The sequence below is a fragment of the Cavenderia fasciculata genome, assembly GCF_000203815.1.
Source record: "Cavenderia fasciculata unplaced genomic scaffold Scf_EU5ZYIE01EUG8B-5, whole genome shotgun sequence".
NCBI lineage: Eukaryota > Evosea > Eumycetozoa > Acytosteliales > Cavenderiaceae > Cavenderia > Cavenderia fasciculata.
In genome coordinates, this window is record NW_004457642.1 from 429,085 (window position 1) to 442,894 (window position 13,810).

General features: G+C 31.5%; 3 protein-coding genes across 3 annotated transcripts; all 3 read right to left on the bottom strand.

Annotated features, from left to right (window-relative positions):
* Nucleotides 1–283: 283 nt before the first annotated feature.
* On the bottom strand, nucleotides 284–4,517 carry DFA_09619 (uncharacterized protein; the record flags this gene model as incomplete). The annotated part of the gene is made up of 8 exons (XM_004352221.1): nucleotides 284–1,197; nucleotides 1,266–2,578; nucleotides 2,671–2,988; nucleotides 3,056–3,199; nucleotides 3,268–3,345; nucleotides 3,569–4,033; nucleotides 4,096–4,203; nucleotides 4,393–4,517. 8 exons carry the CDS (start codon nucleotides 4,515–4,517, stop codon nucleotides 284–286), a joined length of 3,465 nt encoding a protein of 1,154 aa, XP_004352273.1.
* Nucleotides 4,518–4,760: 243 nt separating this feature from the next.
* Nucleotides 4,761–9,028, bottom strand: DFA_09620 (uncharacterized protein; the record flags this gene model as incomplete). Its single annotated transcript, XM_004352222.1, has 10 exons — nucleotides 4,761–5,668; nucleotides 5,760–7,049; nucleotides 7,120–7,439; nucleotides 7,472–7,521; nucleotides 7,599–7,674; nucleotides 7,745–7,822; nucleotides 8,062–8,535; nucleotides 8,636–8,737; nucleotides 8,816–8,840; nucleotides 8,914–9,028. 10 exons carry the CDS (start codon nucleotides 9,026–9,028, stop codon nucleotides 4,761–4,763), a joined length of 3,438 nt encoding a protein of 1,145 aa, XP_004352274.1.
* Nucleotides 9,029–9,458: 430 nt separating this feature from the next.
* DFA_09621 (uncharacterized protein) lies at nucleotides 9,459–13,783 on the bottom strand (the record flags this gene model as incomplete). Its single annotated transcript, XM_004352223.1, has 10 exons — nucleotides 9,459–10,363; nucleotides 10,455–11,762; nucleotides 11,837–12,153; nucleotides 12,222–12,365; nucleotides 12,443–12,520; nucleotides 12,594–12,659; nucleotides 12,768–13,226; nucleotides 13,321–13,422; nucleotides 13,510–13,534; nucleotides 13,657–13,783. The coding sequence occupies 10 exons, from the start codon at nucleotides 13,781–13,783 to the stop codon at nucleotides 9,459–9,461; spliced, it is 3,531 nt and encodes a 1,176-aa protein (XP_004352275.1).
* Nucleotides 13,784–13,810: the final 27 nt, after the last annotated feature.

Here is a 13,810-nt window from a genome sequence, read left to right on the forward strand (position 1 = left end):
TTGATTTCTTTACTACTTGTTGATTGAGGATGACATTGTACTACTACTAATATAAAGTGAAATGAGTGTAGAATGAGTGGCCGATGGCCATCACTTGTGTTATGAGAATGGTCATCCTTCAGACAAATGCATTTATCATTGTAAGCCTGAAGCAAGTAAAAGAATTTTTGTTTTTTTTCAAAGGGGATACCATGTGGTGATGATAAACGAGTTCAACACCTCAAGAGTATGTGTATTTTATTATTATTCTTTCCATTATTTGTTTATTTATCAAAAAATGTGCTCAAGATGTGCTAAATTTCTCTAGCTTCATCTTCATCTGTTTATTTGTTGTTTTAGATAATTGTATCTTTTTGTAATAGACTAGTGATGCAGTTGCAATGGCTATGGCACCAACGCCACCAACTACCACACCAACAATGATTCTCCATGTATTTGATTTACTGTCACATTCACTTTGCTTTTCGATTAATAATGGTGAGAAATCAGGATCGAGGACACATGATTGACATTGTGGTAAGTTGATACCAATCAATGCAATCGATTCATCTTCATTACTGGTTGATTGTGTCAATGAAATGAGTTGTGTTTGTGAATAGGTTGGTCGACCATCAGACAATGCAACATCAATAAATCTACCATTGAATTGAATATCATCTTTGATCACTCTGAGGTATTGCAATGATGACAATGAATCATATGACAGTGGATCAATCTCTTTTTCATTGCAATCGTATTCAACTGTTTGGTTGTTGATGATGATGGTTCTAAATACAACTCTGAGTGTTGCCAAGTTGGATGAGTATTGCCAATTTGTAACATTGACTGATAGTTTAATCGAGTTGGCATTGATGTGAAGTTGTTGATCTCCAAATTGAATATCTCTTGATTGTGTTGAGAATGATATCGTTGATAGTACCTTTACTGATTGGAATAGGATACTATTAATGTCTGTTGAAGAGTTGGTAAGTGGAATGGATGAAAGGGTTGTATTTAATTGATAATCAACAATAGTTGTAATATTATTGGTTGATGCATTCACAATCCAAGTATAATTTGAAATAAATAATTCTTTAACAATATTACTATCAAAATCCAATTCTTGAATAGATACCACTTCAAATTGGAAATCAATTCCATCAATATCAAATGATACTGTTGGTGAGGTTGTATTTGGTGTAATCGTTGTATTTATAACTAAATAATAAGTATTAATAAACAATTAAATAAAACAAATAATAATAATAATTTTAATAATAACATACACTTTGTAAAACAATTATCAGCTTGATTATAGTCTTTGTCACATTGACATATTCCGTTTACATTACAAATACCATGACCGTAGCAATGTGATGTTTGTTTTTCACATTGTTGTTGTGGTGTGTCTGGTGTTGTACCTCCAGACGTTGAAGTGGTGGTTGTTGTTGTTGATGAAGCTGTGGTAGTTGTACCATTATTACCACCATTACTTGGTCTACGCAGATATAAAATATTCTTAACATTTGCATCCAAAGAATCAAGTTGTAATTGAACTGATGATAATCCATAATTTGGTGTTTTCTCCAAATCACAAGTAATTAATGTTTGTGATTTTAAATTTACAGTACAATCCAAAGTATTATTAATTTTAATTGATAAGTTTGATTGTCCATAAGGTCCAAAATCACCATACAAACTAACTAATTTAGTATTATTTACATCATAGCTACCAGATGAAATGATTGGATATGGTTTTGAACAATCATTATAGTAGCCATTACTATTACATACACATTGACCCGTAGTATTACACTGACCATTACCATGGCAATTATCAGTTGATTGTTGACAGATATATTCAAGTGAGACCAAAAAAGATCCAGAATAAGTACCATCTGTATCAGCTACAACGACATCCACGGTTTCATTTGTCAATGCTGTCATAAGATAACATGATATGATTGATGGAGATGGTCTTAAAAGTAGGTTCTGGTTACAACTGGGTACGCTAGTTTGGCCATTATCCTTGTAGAAGCTTACAGCCATTCCCAGGAGTGGCCCATAATACCCTTGTATTTGGACAAACGTACCAACTTGAGCAGGGAGGGGACTGATTGAATAAATCTTTGGATAGGGCGCATCAAATTCAAAATTTTTTGATCTAGTGTAATAGTCATTTGACACGGTTACAATATGAACTCCAGTCTGGATACCAGTGATTTTACACTCAAATCTCTTTACAACGACATCATAAAGATTCGAGCAATTTTGATTGTCAAATTGGACAGTGTGTACAAGATTTGGATTAATGGTGACATAGATGGATAGATTTGCTTGGAGACTAGTGTTTGACGATTGAAGATAAAGTTTGCCAATTGTGATACCACCTTCAAACAATGTAATTTGAGTTTTTGGTGCACCTATATAACTACTCATTTCCAAAGTTACATTGGTTGGGATCAATGGTGGATTGATAAACGTGGCATTAAGCACTTTGTTTGGAACCACTTTTGTCAAAGTGTAATTTGACTTGCTTGATCCCCACCCAATGTTTTGGCCAGTCAATACATACTGTCCATTATTAGTTACAATATTACTAGAATTATAAATTTTAACTATCAATGAAAAAAAGGGTAAGTTAGTAATCTTTAAGAATTCCAATAAAGTATTTTGTTGGTTGGTATTTACATACGATCACAAAAAAAGTTTACAGGTTCAGGTAAACTTGTAACGATATAATAACCCCCAGAAACATTCTTGTAACACCAATAACAATCTGGTAACGAGCTGACACTTGTGCCAACTACATTGAGGATATGTGCACAATAGATATCGGTAATGGGTCCTGTAAAATCTGGATTGTAGGCCATATTTAATAAATCTAGTCCTGGGTGTCCGGATATCAGAGTTGAATCAATACTAATGAATTGATTTCCTTCCAAAATCAATAATGTTAATGATGACGGAATTGATGATATTGACCCAAGATTATTGTATCCTAAATTTCTAAAATAATATAAACAATTTGTTAGTTATGAGTTTTAAAGCGAGATTACCACCATGGTCAGCTTACAAATGTTGTAATTTAGGAGGATAAGTTCCAACCAATGGAAATGATGATAATCCCATGTACCTCAAAACAATTCTTTCGAGGATTGGATACGCCAAACTGGTAATGGGATAAGGTGACACCGATGATAGAGGTCCTGTTACTGTTCTAAAAAAATTAAATGTTTAAAAACAAAAAGAGATTTAAAAAGATAATATTTTTTTGGTTCAACATACAAGTATAATATTTTTTCTGGATACCCAATATTCAAATTACATTGTCCTGGATTATTTTCTACTTTCCCTCCACAATGTCTAAAAATATATTAATTAATAACTAATTCAATATTCATTTCATGTTAATACATACACTGAAGTGTGAGGATTAGTATAAGTGGGTCCTCCCATATTATGATAAATGGTGTTTTTAGAATTTTGTATTGTCCTAAATGTACTATTATTATCATTTTAATATGCAAAAAATAATAATTAATAAATAAATATGAATTTTTAATTTGGATATAATGGTTACACTTACGCAATTGTTAGTTTTGGAAAAGAGTGTGATGTAATGTTGATAAAATGAGATCCATCACGACCATCCAAATCAATGCTAAAAGAAGAAAGAGCTGGAAGGTAATAGGTATGGTCAATGGTCATTGATCGGATTGGTGTAAAAATAAACATCAAAAACAACGATTGGGAATTGTTTAGAAATGTGGGTGGTAGATTAGATAGATTTGGACAATTCTCTAATGTTATAGTTCCCAGTAATGGAAAGGTAAAGTTTGGTGGCACTATGGCAATGGTTGGGTCTGAATAAAAGGAAAGTGTAGTCAGGGTATTCAAATCTTTGATCAACTCGAATATATTCATTGATATGTTGGCCACCATCAAAGAATTTAAGCTAATTTGAAGTACGATCAATTGAGGAAGGTAAAGTGATCTCATGTTGGGGTCTGGCTCTCCGACAGAAGCATAATTTATATTATTTGTAAATAGGCTAGAGAAGAATGATTAATAATAAAAAATAAAAATTATCTTTAAATATTAAATCTATCTTACACATGGGTTATATGAGATACTCCATCTCCATCATTATCATTACAGAGAAAGTATGTAGTTGCTTGACAAAGTGTTTGATCTTGTGGTGCTGCTGCTACTCCGTATTGTCTTTTTTTTATTAAATAATCAAAAGGTTAGCAATCTAAAATCAAGATAAATCAACATCCAAGAGAATCATATCATGGAATATTTAAAATAAATACCTGATAAGGAAAATTGCTGAGTTAACTTTGAGGTTATATAAAAGAGATAGATATTAATAATTTTTACACATGATTCTATGATGTTGTTTTAAACATTAGCATACGTTCTAGTTGTGGTAATAATGGTTGTGATGAGACTATTTTACAAGTATGGAAAGACAGAATAATAAATAATAATAAAAATACAACTCCTCTCGTAGTGAGGAAAAGATTATTCATTCTCTACTTTGAGACAATGTATCTTATAATGAAGGTAGATAAAATTTACAAAGGTTAACTTCCTCTCTTTTGGTGAAGCTCATTAAGATAAAAATAATTTTTCTAGATCTTTTGAAAAAATCGTTGATGGAAAAATCTTTTCCATCAGACCTTTAAATTGAATCTGAATAATAGAAATAATTGGGATGGTTTGATTTAGAATCATATGTAGGGTCAATGCCCAAATTTAATTTAATTGCCTAATTAATTCATTGCTTGAAGTTTCATTTTCATTTGGTTGTTCATTCTGATCCTGGCCTGTGTCTTTTTCATGGTGATAATTGCTGCTGCTGTGATGGCTACGGCTCCAACAACTCCAACTACAACACCAACTATGATTCTCCAGGTATTTGATTTACTGTCACATCCACCATCATTACTCTTGTCGATTAATAATGGTGAGAAATCAGGATCGAGAATACATGATTGACATTGTGGTAGATTGATACCAATCAATGCAATCGATTGTTCATTACTGCTACTTGATTGTGTCAATGATATGAGTTGTGTTTGTGAATAGGTTGGTCGACCATCAGACAATGCAACATCAATAAATCTACCATTGAATTGAATATCATCTTTGATCACTCTGAGGTATTGCAGTGATGACAATGAATCATATGATATTGCATCAATCTCTTTTTCATTGCAATCATATTGGATTGTTTGGTTGTTGATAATGACAGTTCTAAATACAACTCTGAGTGTTGCTAAATTCGATGAGTATTGCCAATTTGTTACGTTGACAGCCAACTTTATGGAATTTGGATTGATGTGAAGTTGTTGATCTCCAAATTGAATATCTCTTGATTGTGTTGAGAATGATATTGTTGACAGTACACTGACTGATTGGAAAAGTATTGAGTTGATGTCTGATGATGGTGAAGAGGATGATGAAAGGGTTGTATTTAATTGATAATCAACAATAGTTGTAATATTATTGGTTGATGCATTCACAATCCAAGTATAGTTTGAAATAAATAATTCTTTAACAATATTACTATCAAAATCCAATTCTTGAATTGATGCAACTTCAAATTGGAAATCAATTCCATCAATATCAAATGATACTGTTGGTGAGGTTGTATTTTGTGTAATCGTTGTATTTATAACTAAATAATATAAATAAATTAATTAATAAAAATAAATTAAATAATTAATTAATATAAATAATTGATAATTAATTATTATTTAATTACATACACTTTGTAAAACATTCATCATCAGGATTATAGTCTTGGTCACATTGACATATTCCGTTTACATCACAAACACCATGACCATAACAATTTGATGTTTGTTTTTCACATTGTTGTTGTGGTGTGTCTGTTGACCCTCCAGAGGTGGTGGTAGTAGTTGTTGATCCTCCATTTCCAGGTCTACGTAGATTTAAAATATTCTTTGCACTGGTATTCAAAGAATCAAGTTGTAATTGAACCGATGATAATCCATAATTTGGTGTTTGTTCCAACAAACAAGTAATTAACCATTGTGATGTTGCATTAACTACAGCACAATCCAAAGTATTATTAATTTTAATTGATAAGTTTGATTGTCCAAAAGGTCCAAAATCACCATACAAACTGACCAATTTAGTATTATTTACATTATAACTACCAGATGAAATGATTGGATATGGTTTTGAACAGTCATTGTAAAATGCATTACTGTTACAAACGCATTGACCTGTAGTATTACACAGACCATTACCATGGCAATTACTGGTTGATTGTTGACAGATATATTCAGGTGTTATCATAAACGATCCAGAATAAATAGTATCTGTCACAACAACTTCTATTGTTTCATTTCCCAATGCTGTCATAAGTTGACAATAAATGATATTGGTTGCAACTGAAAATAACGAACAACTTGGTACACTGGCATGGTCCTGTTGGTATAAAAATACGTTCCATAACAATGACGACACTATTGGCCAATACCCTTTTATTTCGATAGTCTCTCCAACTTGAGCAGGGAGGGGACTGATCGAATAAATCTTTGGATAGGGTGCATCGAATTGGAAAAACTTTGCAGTAAAGTAATAGTCATTTGACATTGATACATTATGATTTCCAGAGGTGAGTGTGGCGATTTTGCACTCAAACCTCTTTTCTATACTATCATAAGACAGTGCGGCGCACTCTTGATTGTCAACCATGACAGTGTGTTCAAAATATGTATTAAATGTAGCATTAAAGGTTAACATTGCTGCATAACTAGTGTTTGAGGGTAGCAGATTGAGTTGACCAATTGTGATACCACCCTCGACCAATGTAATTTGTGTTATTGGGGCACCTGAATATGTGCTCATATCCAAGGTGACGTTGGTTGGGACCAATGGTGGATTAATAAAATTGGCATTAAGTATTTTGTTTGGAACCCCTTTTGTCAAAGTGTAATTTGACTTGCTTGATCCCCACCCAATGTTTTGGCCAGTCAATACATATTGTCCATTGTTAGTTACAATATTACTAGAATTATTAATTAAAACTAAAAAGGAAAGAAATAAAAGGTTAATAAATATAAATGAATTAATTAAATTGTTTGTTTTCATACATACCATTACAAACTTTGCCTGGAGGATAGGGTAAACTTGTCGTGATATAATTAAAAGGAAAGTTGGTAACATTTTTGTAACACCAATAGCAATCTGGTAACGAGCTGACACTTGTACCAGCTACATTGAGGACATGTGCACAATAGATATCGGTGATGGGTCCTGTGAAATCTAGGTTGTTGGCTACATTTAATGAATCTAGTCCTGGGTGTCCGGATATCATGTTTGCATCAAAAGTGGTAAATTGATTTCCATCCAAAATCAATTGTTTCAGTGACAAAGAGATCGATGGTATAGATACAAGATTATTGTATCCCAAATTTCTAAAATAATAATAATAATAAATTGAAAATACAATGAGTGATTAGAGAATGGATGTGGACTTGTGTTTTTGATCTTTGGAGACTCTCTTACAAAAGAAACAATTTAGGAGGAAAAGCTCCAACTATTGGAAATGATGACAATCCCATGCTCCTCAATACAATCGTTTCAAGGACTGGATACTGTGAACTGGTAATTGGAAAAGGTGTTACAGTTGATAAAGGTCCTGCCACTGATCTAAAAAAATAGGTAAAACAATTTAATAACAGTTGATTATTATGAATTAATTAATTTGTTGTATACCTACAATGATGATAATAAATATGGATATCCAATATTCAAATTACATTGTCCTGGGGCCGAGTCAATTTTACCTGTACAATGTCTATTTTTTTTTTAAAAAAAAAAAAAAAAGATATTAATAATAATTTAAATTGCAATTGGAGGAACAAACATCATACAAAGTAGTTTGATTAAAAAGATATATATACGGCATATTGTGATGAATGGTGTTTTTGGAATTTTGGATCGTCAGGAATTTACTATTAAAAGAATAATTATTAGTTTAACAAATTAATTTAATTATTAAAAACCAACTCGATGACAACTCTGGCCTTAACTTACGCAGTGGTTAATTTTGGAAATGAGTTTGATGTAATGTTGATAAAGTGGGATCCATCATCAGTACCATTCAATTCAAAGACAAAAGAAGCAAGTTTTGGAAGGTAATAGGTATGGTCAATGGTCATTGATTGAATCGGTGTGTTTATAAACAGCAAAAACAACGATTGGGAATTGTTGAGAAACGTCGGTGGAAGAGTCGTTAGATTTGGACATCTAGACAATGCAAAATCTACCACTAACGGAAAGGAAAAGTTTGGTGGCACCGATACAACCGATGGATCATTTGAAATAGTAATCGTAGTCGGGGTATTCAAATCTTGAATCAAATCTAATATATTCAATGAATAGTTGGTAACGACAAATGTATTCGGCTCAATTCGAAGTGATATCAAACGAGGAAGGTAGAGTGATTTCATGTTGGGATCTGGGTCTCCTACATAATTATAATTATATAAATTTATAATATTAAACATACTAAAAAAGTATATATTAAAAAAAAAAAAAAAAAAAAAAAAGAAAGAAGAGGAATTAATTATGTCATAAATAATTATTTAGGTCATTCTTGTTGTCTTACACATGTGTTATATGGGATAATCCATCTCCATACTCATCATTACATGCAAAGAATGATGTTTGACAAAGCGATTGATTTTGAGGTGCTGATGCTCCATATTGTCTTATTTTTTTTTTTGAATCAAAATGTTAGTAAATCTCAAAGTACCGGAATATCTCAAACTAATCTTTTAATACATACCTGATTAGGAATATTGCTGAATCAACTTTTAAGTTTAAATTAGATAAGTGGGTATTAATAACAATTTTAAAAATGTATTTAATAAAGTATAAACATACGTTCTTGTTGAGGTAATAATGATTGTGATGAAACTATTTTACAAGAATGAAAAGACAGAATAATACATAATAATAAATATACAACTCCTCTTGTAGTGAGGAAAAGATTATTCATTCTCTACTTTGAGAGAGACTGTGTATCTTATAATGAATAAAAAACGAAGCCATATGAGAGCTGTTCAAAAAATAATCTGGGGTATTATAAAAAAATAAATGTTTTCGAAGATCTTTTAAAAATTATCCACGATACCACTGGGATCGTATCTTGTTGTCCGTTACGGTATCTAAATATCTCAGCAACAATATCTTGTTGTTGGGCGATATCTTCTTTTTACAAACTTAAAACAAAATACAAGTTGTTGCCTCCCCATCCCTCTATTTTGGTACGCTTCACCTTTTGGTAGAAATATAAGTATCCTTATCTTGACGCGAGATAAATATCTTCTTCTTTCACAAAAAATAAAAAACAAAATAAATGTAGAAATAAATAAGTAAGTAGATTCGTTTAAAAGGGTATATCTGTGATGTCAATACCTGAATTAGATCTAATTCATTTCTTGAAGTTTCATTTGCATTTTTTGGTTGATTCTGATCTTGGCTTGTGTCTTTTTGATGGCGATGATTGCTGCTGCTGTAATGGCTATGGCGCCAAATCCACCAACTACCACACCAACTATGATTCTCCAGTTATTTGATTTACTGTCACATCCACTGTCATTACTCTTGTCGATTAATAATGGTGAGAAATCAGGATCGAGAACACATGATTGACATTGTGGCAAGTTGATACCAATCAATGCAATCGATTCATCCTCATTGCTACTTGGTTGTGTCAATGATATGAGTTGTGTTTGTGAATAGGTTGGTCGACCATTTGACAATGCAACATCAATAAATCTACCATTGAATTGAATATCATCTTTGATCACTCTGAGGTATTGCAATGATGACAATGAATCATATGATAATGCATCAACCTCTTTTTCATTACAATCATATTCAACTGTTTGATTGTTGATGATGATTGTTCTAAATACAACTCTGAGTGTTGCCAAGTTGGATGAATATTGCCAATTTGTAATATTAATTGCCAACTTTATGGAATTTGGGTTGATGTGAAGTTTTTGATCTCCAAATTGAATGTCTCTAGGTTTTGAAGAGAATGATATCGTTGATAGTACACTAACTGATTGGAAGAGGATACTATTAATGTCTGTTGAAGAGGAGGATGATGGAAGGGTTGTATTTAATTGATAATCAACAATAGTTGTAATATTATTGGTTGATGCATTCACAATCCAAGTATAATTTGAAATAAATAATTCTTTAATAATATTACTATCACAATCCAATTCTTGAACTGATACCACTTCAAATTGGAAATCAATTCCATCAATATCAAATGATACTGTTGGTGATGTTGTATTTGGTGTAATCGTTGTATTTATAACTAAATAAATAATAAAAAATAATTGATTAATTATTATTACTTTAAATTAATAATTAATTAAATTAATTTGTTTTTTTTAAATAAAACATACACTTTGTAAAACATTCATCATCTGGATTATAGTTATCTTCACATTGACATTTTCCGTTTACATCACAAACACCATGACCATAACAATTTGATGTTTGTTTTTCACATAATTGTTGTGGTGTGTCTGGTGTTGATCCTCCAGAAGTGGTTGTAGCAGTTGTTGTTAAACCATTATTACCTCCATTATCGGGTTGTCTAAGATATAAAACATTCTTTGCACTTGTATTCAAAGAATCAAGTTGTACTTGTACCGATGATAATCCATAGTTTGGTGTTTTCTCCAAATCACAAGTGATTAATGTTTGTGATTTTATATATACAGTACAATCCAAAGTATTATTAATTTTAATTGATATGATTTCAATCGAGTCGATATTAGGTCCAAAATCACCATTAATAGTAACCATTTTGTTGTTGGTTGCATTATAACTACCAGATGAAATGATTGGATATGGTTTTGAACAATTATTATAATAGCCATTACTATTACAATCACATTGACCGACAGTATTACACAGACCATTACCATGACAATAATCAGTTGATTGTTGACAAATGTATTGGTTGGTGACTAGTAATGACCCAGTATTAATACCATCTGAAACAGCCACTTCTATTTGATCTATCAACGGTGATGCAACTTGACAGACAATAGTCGACGGTGTAAACGATGCAATTGTGCATATTGAAACGACTGAATTGTCACTTTTGAATTTAACGGTAATGTTTGTTTGAGAGGGTCCAAAATTACCAGACAATGTAATCATTGATCCAATCGTTGTAGGCAACGGTCTGATCGAATTGAGTACTGGATAAGGTGACACGTCAAACTTTCTTGATGTGCTGTAATGATCGTTGAAAAAGGTGATGCTGTGAGACCCGATTGTCAAATCATTCATGACGCACATCTGTTGGTCTGGTGGGAAATAAATGAAAAAGCTGCAGTTGCGAGAGTCAACCTGTCCATAATGAAGGAAATACCCATTAAAGGTGACCTTTAAGAAAATAAACGTTACAGCGTTAGAGGTTCCATTAATGAATGTTTGGAGGGATAAAGAAACTATCTCAACACCACCCTCGACAACTGTAATCTGTTTTTGTGGTTCAGTGTCATATGGAACCAAATTCAATGTAAAATTGGTTGGAATCATTGATAAAACTTTAAAAGCAACCTCTAGTTTACTATTTGCAACTACTTTTGAAAGTGTATAGTTTACATTTCCTTCTTCATTACCGAATCCTAAATTTTGACCTGTCAACATATACTTTCCATTATTTGTTATAATATTATCAGCATTATCAATTGTAACTAAAAAATTTAAAATAAAATAATTAATTAATTAATAAATAAATAAAAAGGTTATATATAATAATTTTACATACCATTACAATAAAATTTAGATGGGAATGTTAAAGAGGTTTGGACATAAGGTCCGACAAAAGATGCATTGATGTAGCACCAAAAACAATCTGGTAATGAATCGACAAGAGTATAAAGAACATTAAGTTCATGTGCACAATAGGCATCTGTGATTGGTCCAACGAAAAGTGTGTTGTTTGAGACCCTCAAAACTTCCAATCCAGTATGAGACCCAATCATTGCCAAATCCAATGTAGTTAAATCGTTACCATCCAAATCTAATTGCCTCAAACTTTGTGGTATAAATGGAATAGATAAAAGTCGATTATATCTTAGATTTCTATTAAATAAAATATATTAGTCAGCCATTTAATAATATTCTTTTTTGTTTACAAAATGCTTGCTTACAAAATTGACAACAAAGGTGGATAGGATCCGACAATTGGGAAATTGGTTAACCCCATATTCTCTAATACTAGGTGGAATAGAATTGGATAGGTAGTACTTGTAATAGGAGCAGGCCAAAATGTTGAATTAGGTCCTGCTAATGCTCTATCATTAAAAACAAATAAATAAATATAAATTAGTATCAATCAAAAGTAGTATATGTACATCATATTTATACATACAAAGTTGTAATAACGGATGGATTGCCAATACGTAAATTACATTGACCAGGATTCCACAAACTCATACCCAAACAAATTCTAAAAATATATTTATATATATATTAGTAAGAAAAATGAATTGAATCGTCTCGTACTGTTAATTTAAACATACATGGAGAATTGACGATTTAAATTATGATGGATTGTAATGTTTGCATTTTCAGCTGTATATAAATCACTATACAACAAAATAAATAAATAAATAAATAAATAAATAAATTAATTAATTAATAAATAAATATTATTTTGCTTTTTTAAAAAGAACTACTCCTACTACTATTCTTACAGTGACATTAACATAGGAAATGATTTAGATGTGATATTGATGGAATGTGATGGGCCAGTGCAATTTACAGTGATTCTCAAAGAAGATAGTTGAGGAAGGTAGAGTGTGGGACCAATGATCATCGATTGGACTGGCGAATAGATGTGAAGAATGGACACTGCCGAATTGTTTAAAAGTGTCGAAGGAAGAGAAGTCAAGCCCGGACTATTCAAAGAGAACAAACTCAACCTGGGGAAATCGGTAAAGTCTGGAGGCACATAGGTGATGGTTGGGTCATTCTCAATGTATATATTTTGCAATGATTTGAGGGGTTTGAGGTATTCCAGAATATTGATAGATGGATTGGTTACTTGTCGACCAACACTTTGAACGAGTTTAAATGTATTCAATTCGGGAAGATCTAATGATTGTAAAGTTGGTGTTCCCCAATTAACATAAGCACCTAAACCCGCAAATATACTAAAAGAAAGAAAGAACCATTAATATTACATTAATTTGATGTTATTGTTGCATACCATATCAATCATATCATATTATATCATAATGTACATACATTTGAGTGAGATGGTATTGTTCATCTGAAGTGTTGTATAAACACGTAAAGTACTGAGGTGTTTGGCATATCAATGATGGTATGATTGCTATGCCATATTGTCTTTTTTAAAGAAATAAATAGTTATAGTAATAATAGTTAGAACAAATCTTTATATCTATCTTCTCCTCTATTTAATGCACTACATACTGTAATATGAATGTGACAGAATCAGCTGTATATTTACAAAATAAATAAAAAAAGAATGATTAAAATACACTGCTGTGAAGTTTACAACACTTTTTATTTCTCTCTGAATATTTATTTATTTATTTTATTTGTTAACAATGTACATACATTCTGCTTGGTTTAATGATTGTGATATTGATGTACCACATAATAATGAAACTGTTAGTAGTATTAAAATAATCCAATGGCTGCCACCTCTTGATTGGTGGCGTGTTGTTGTAGTTAATTTATACATGTAATAATGGTTTGTTCTGTATCTTTG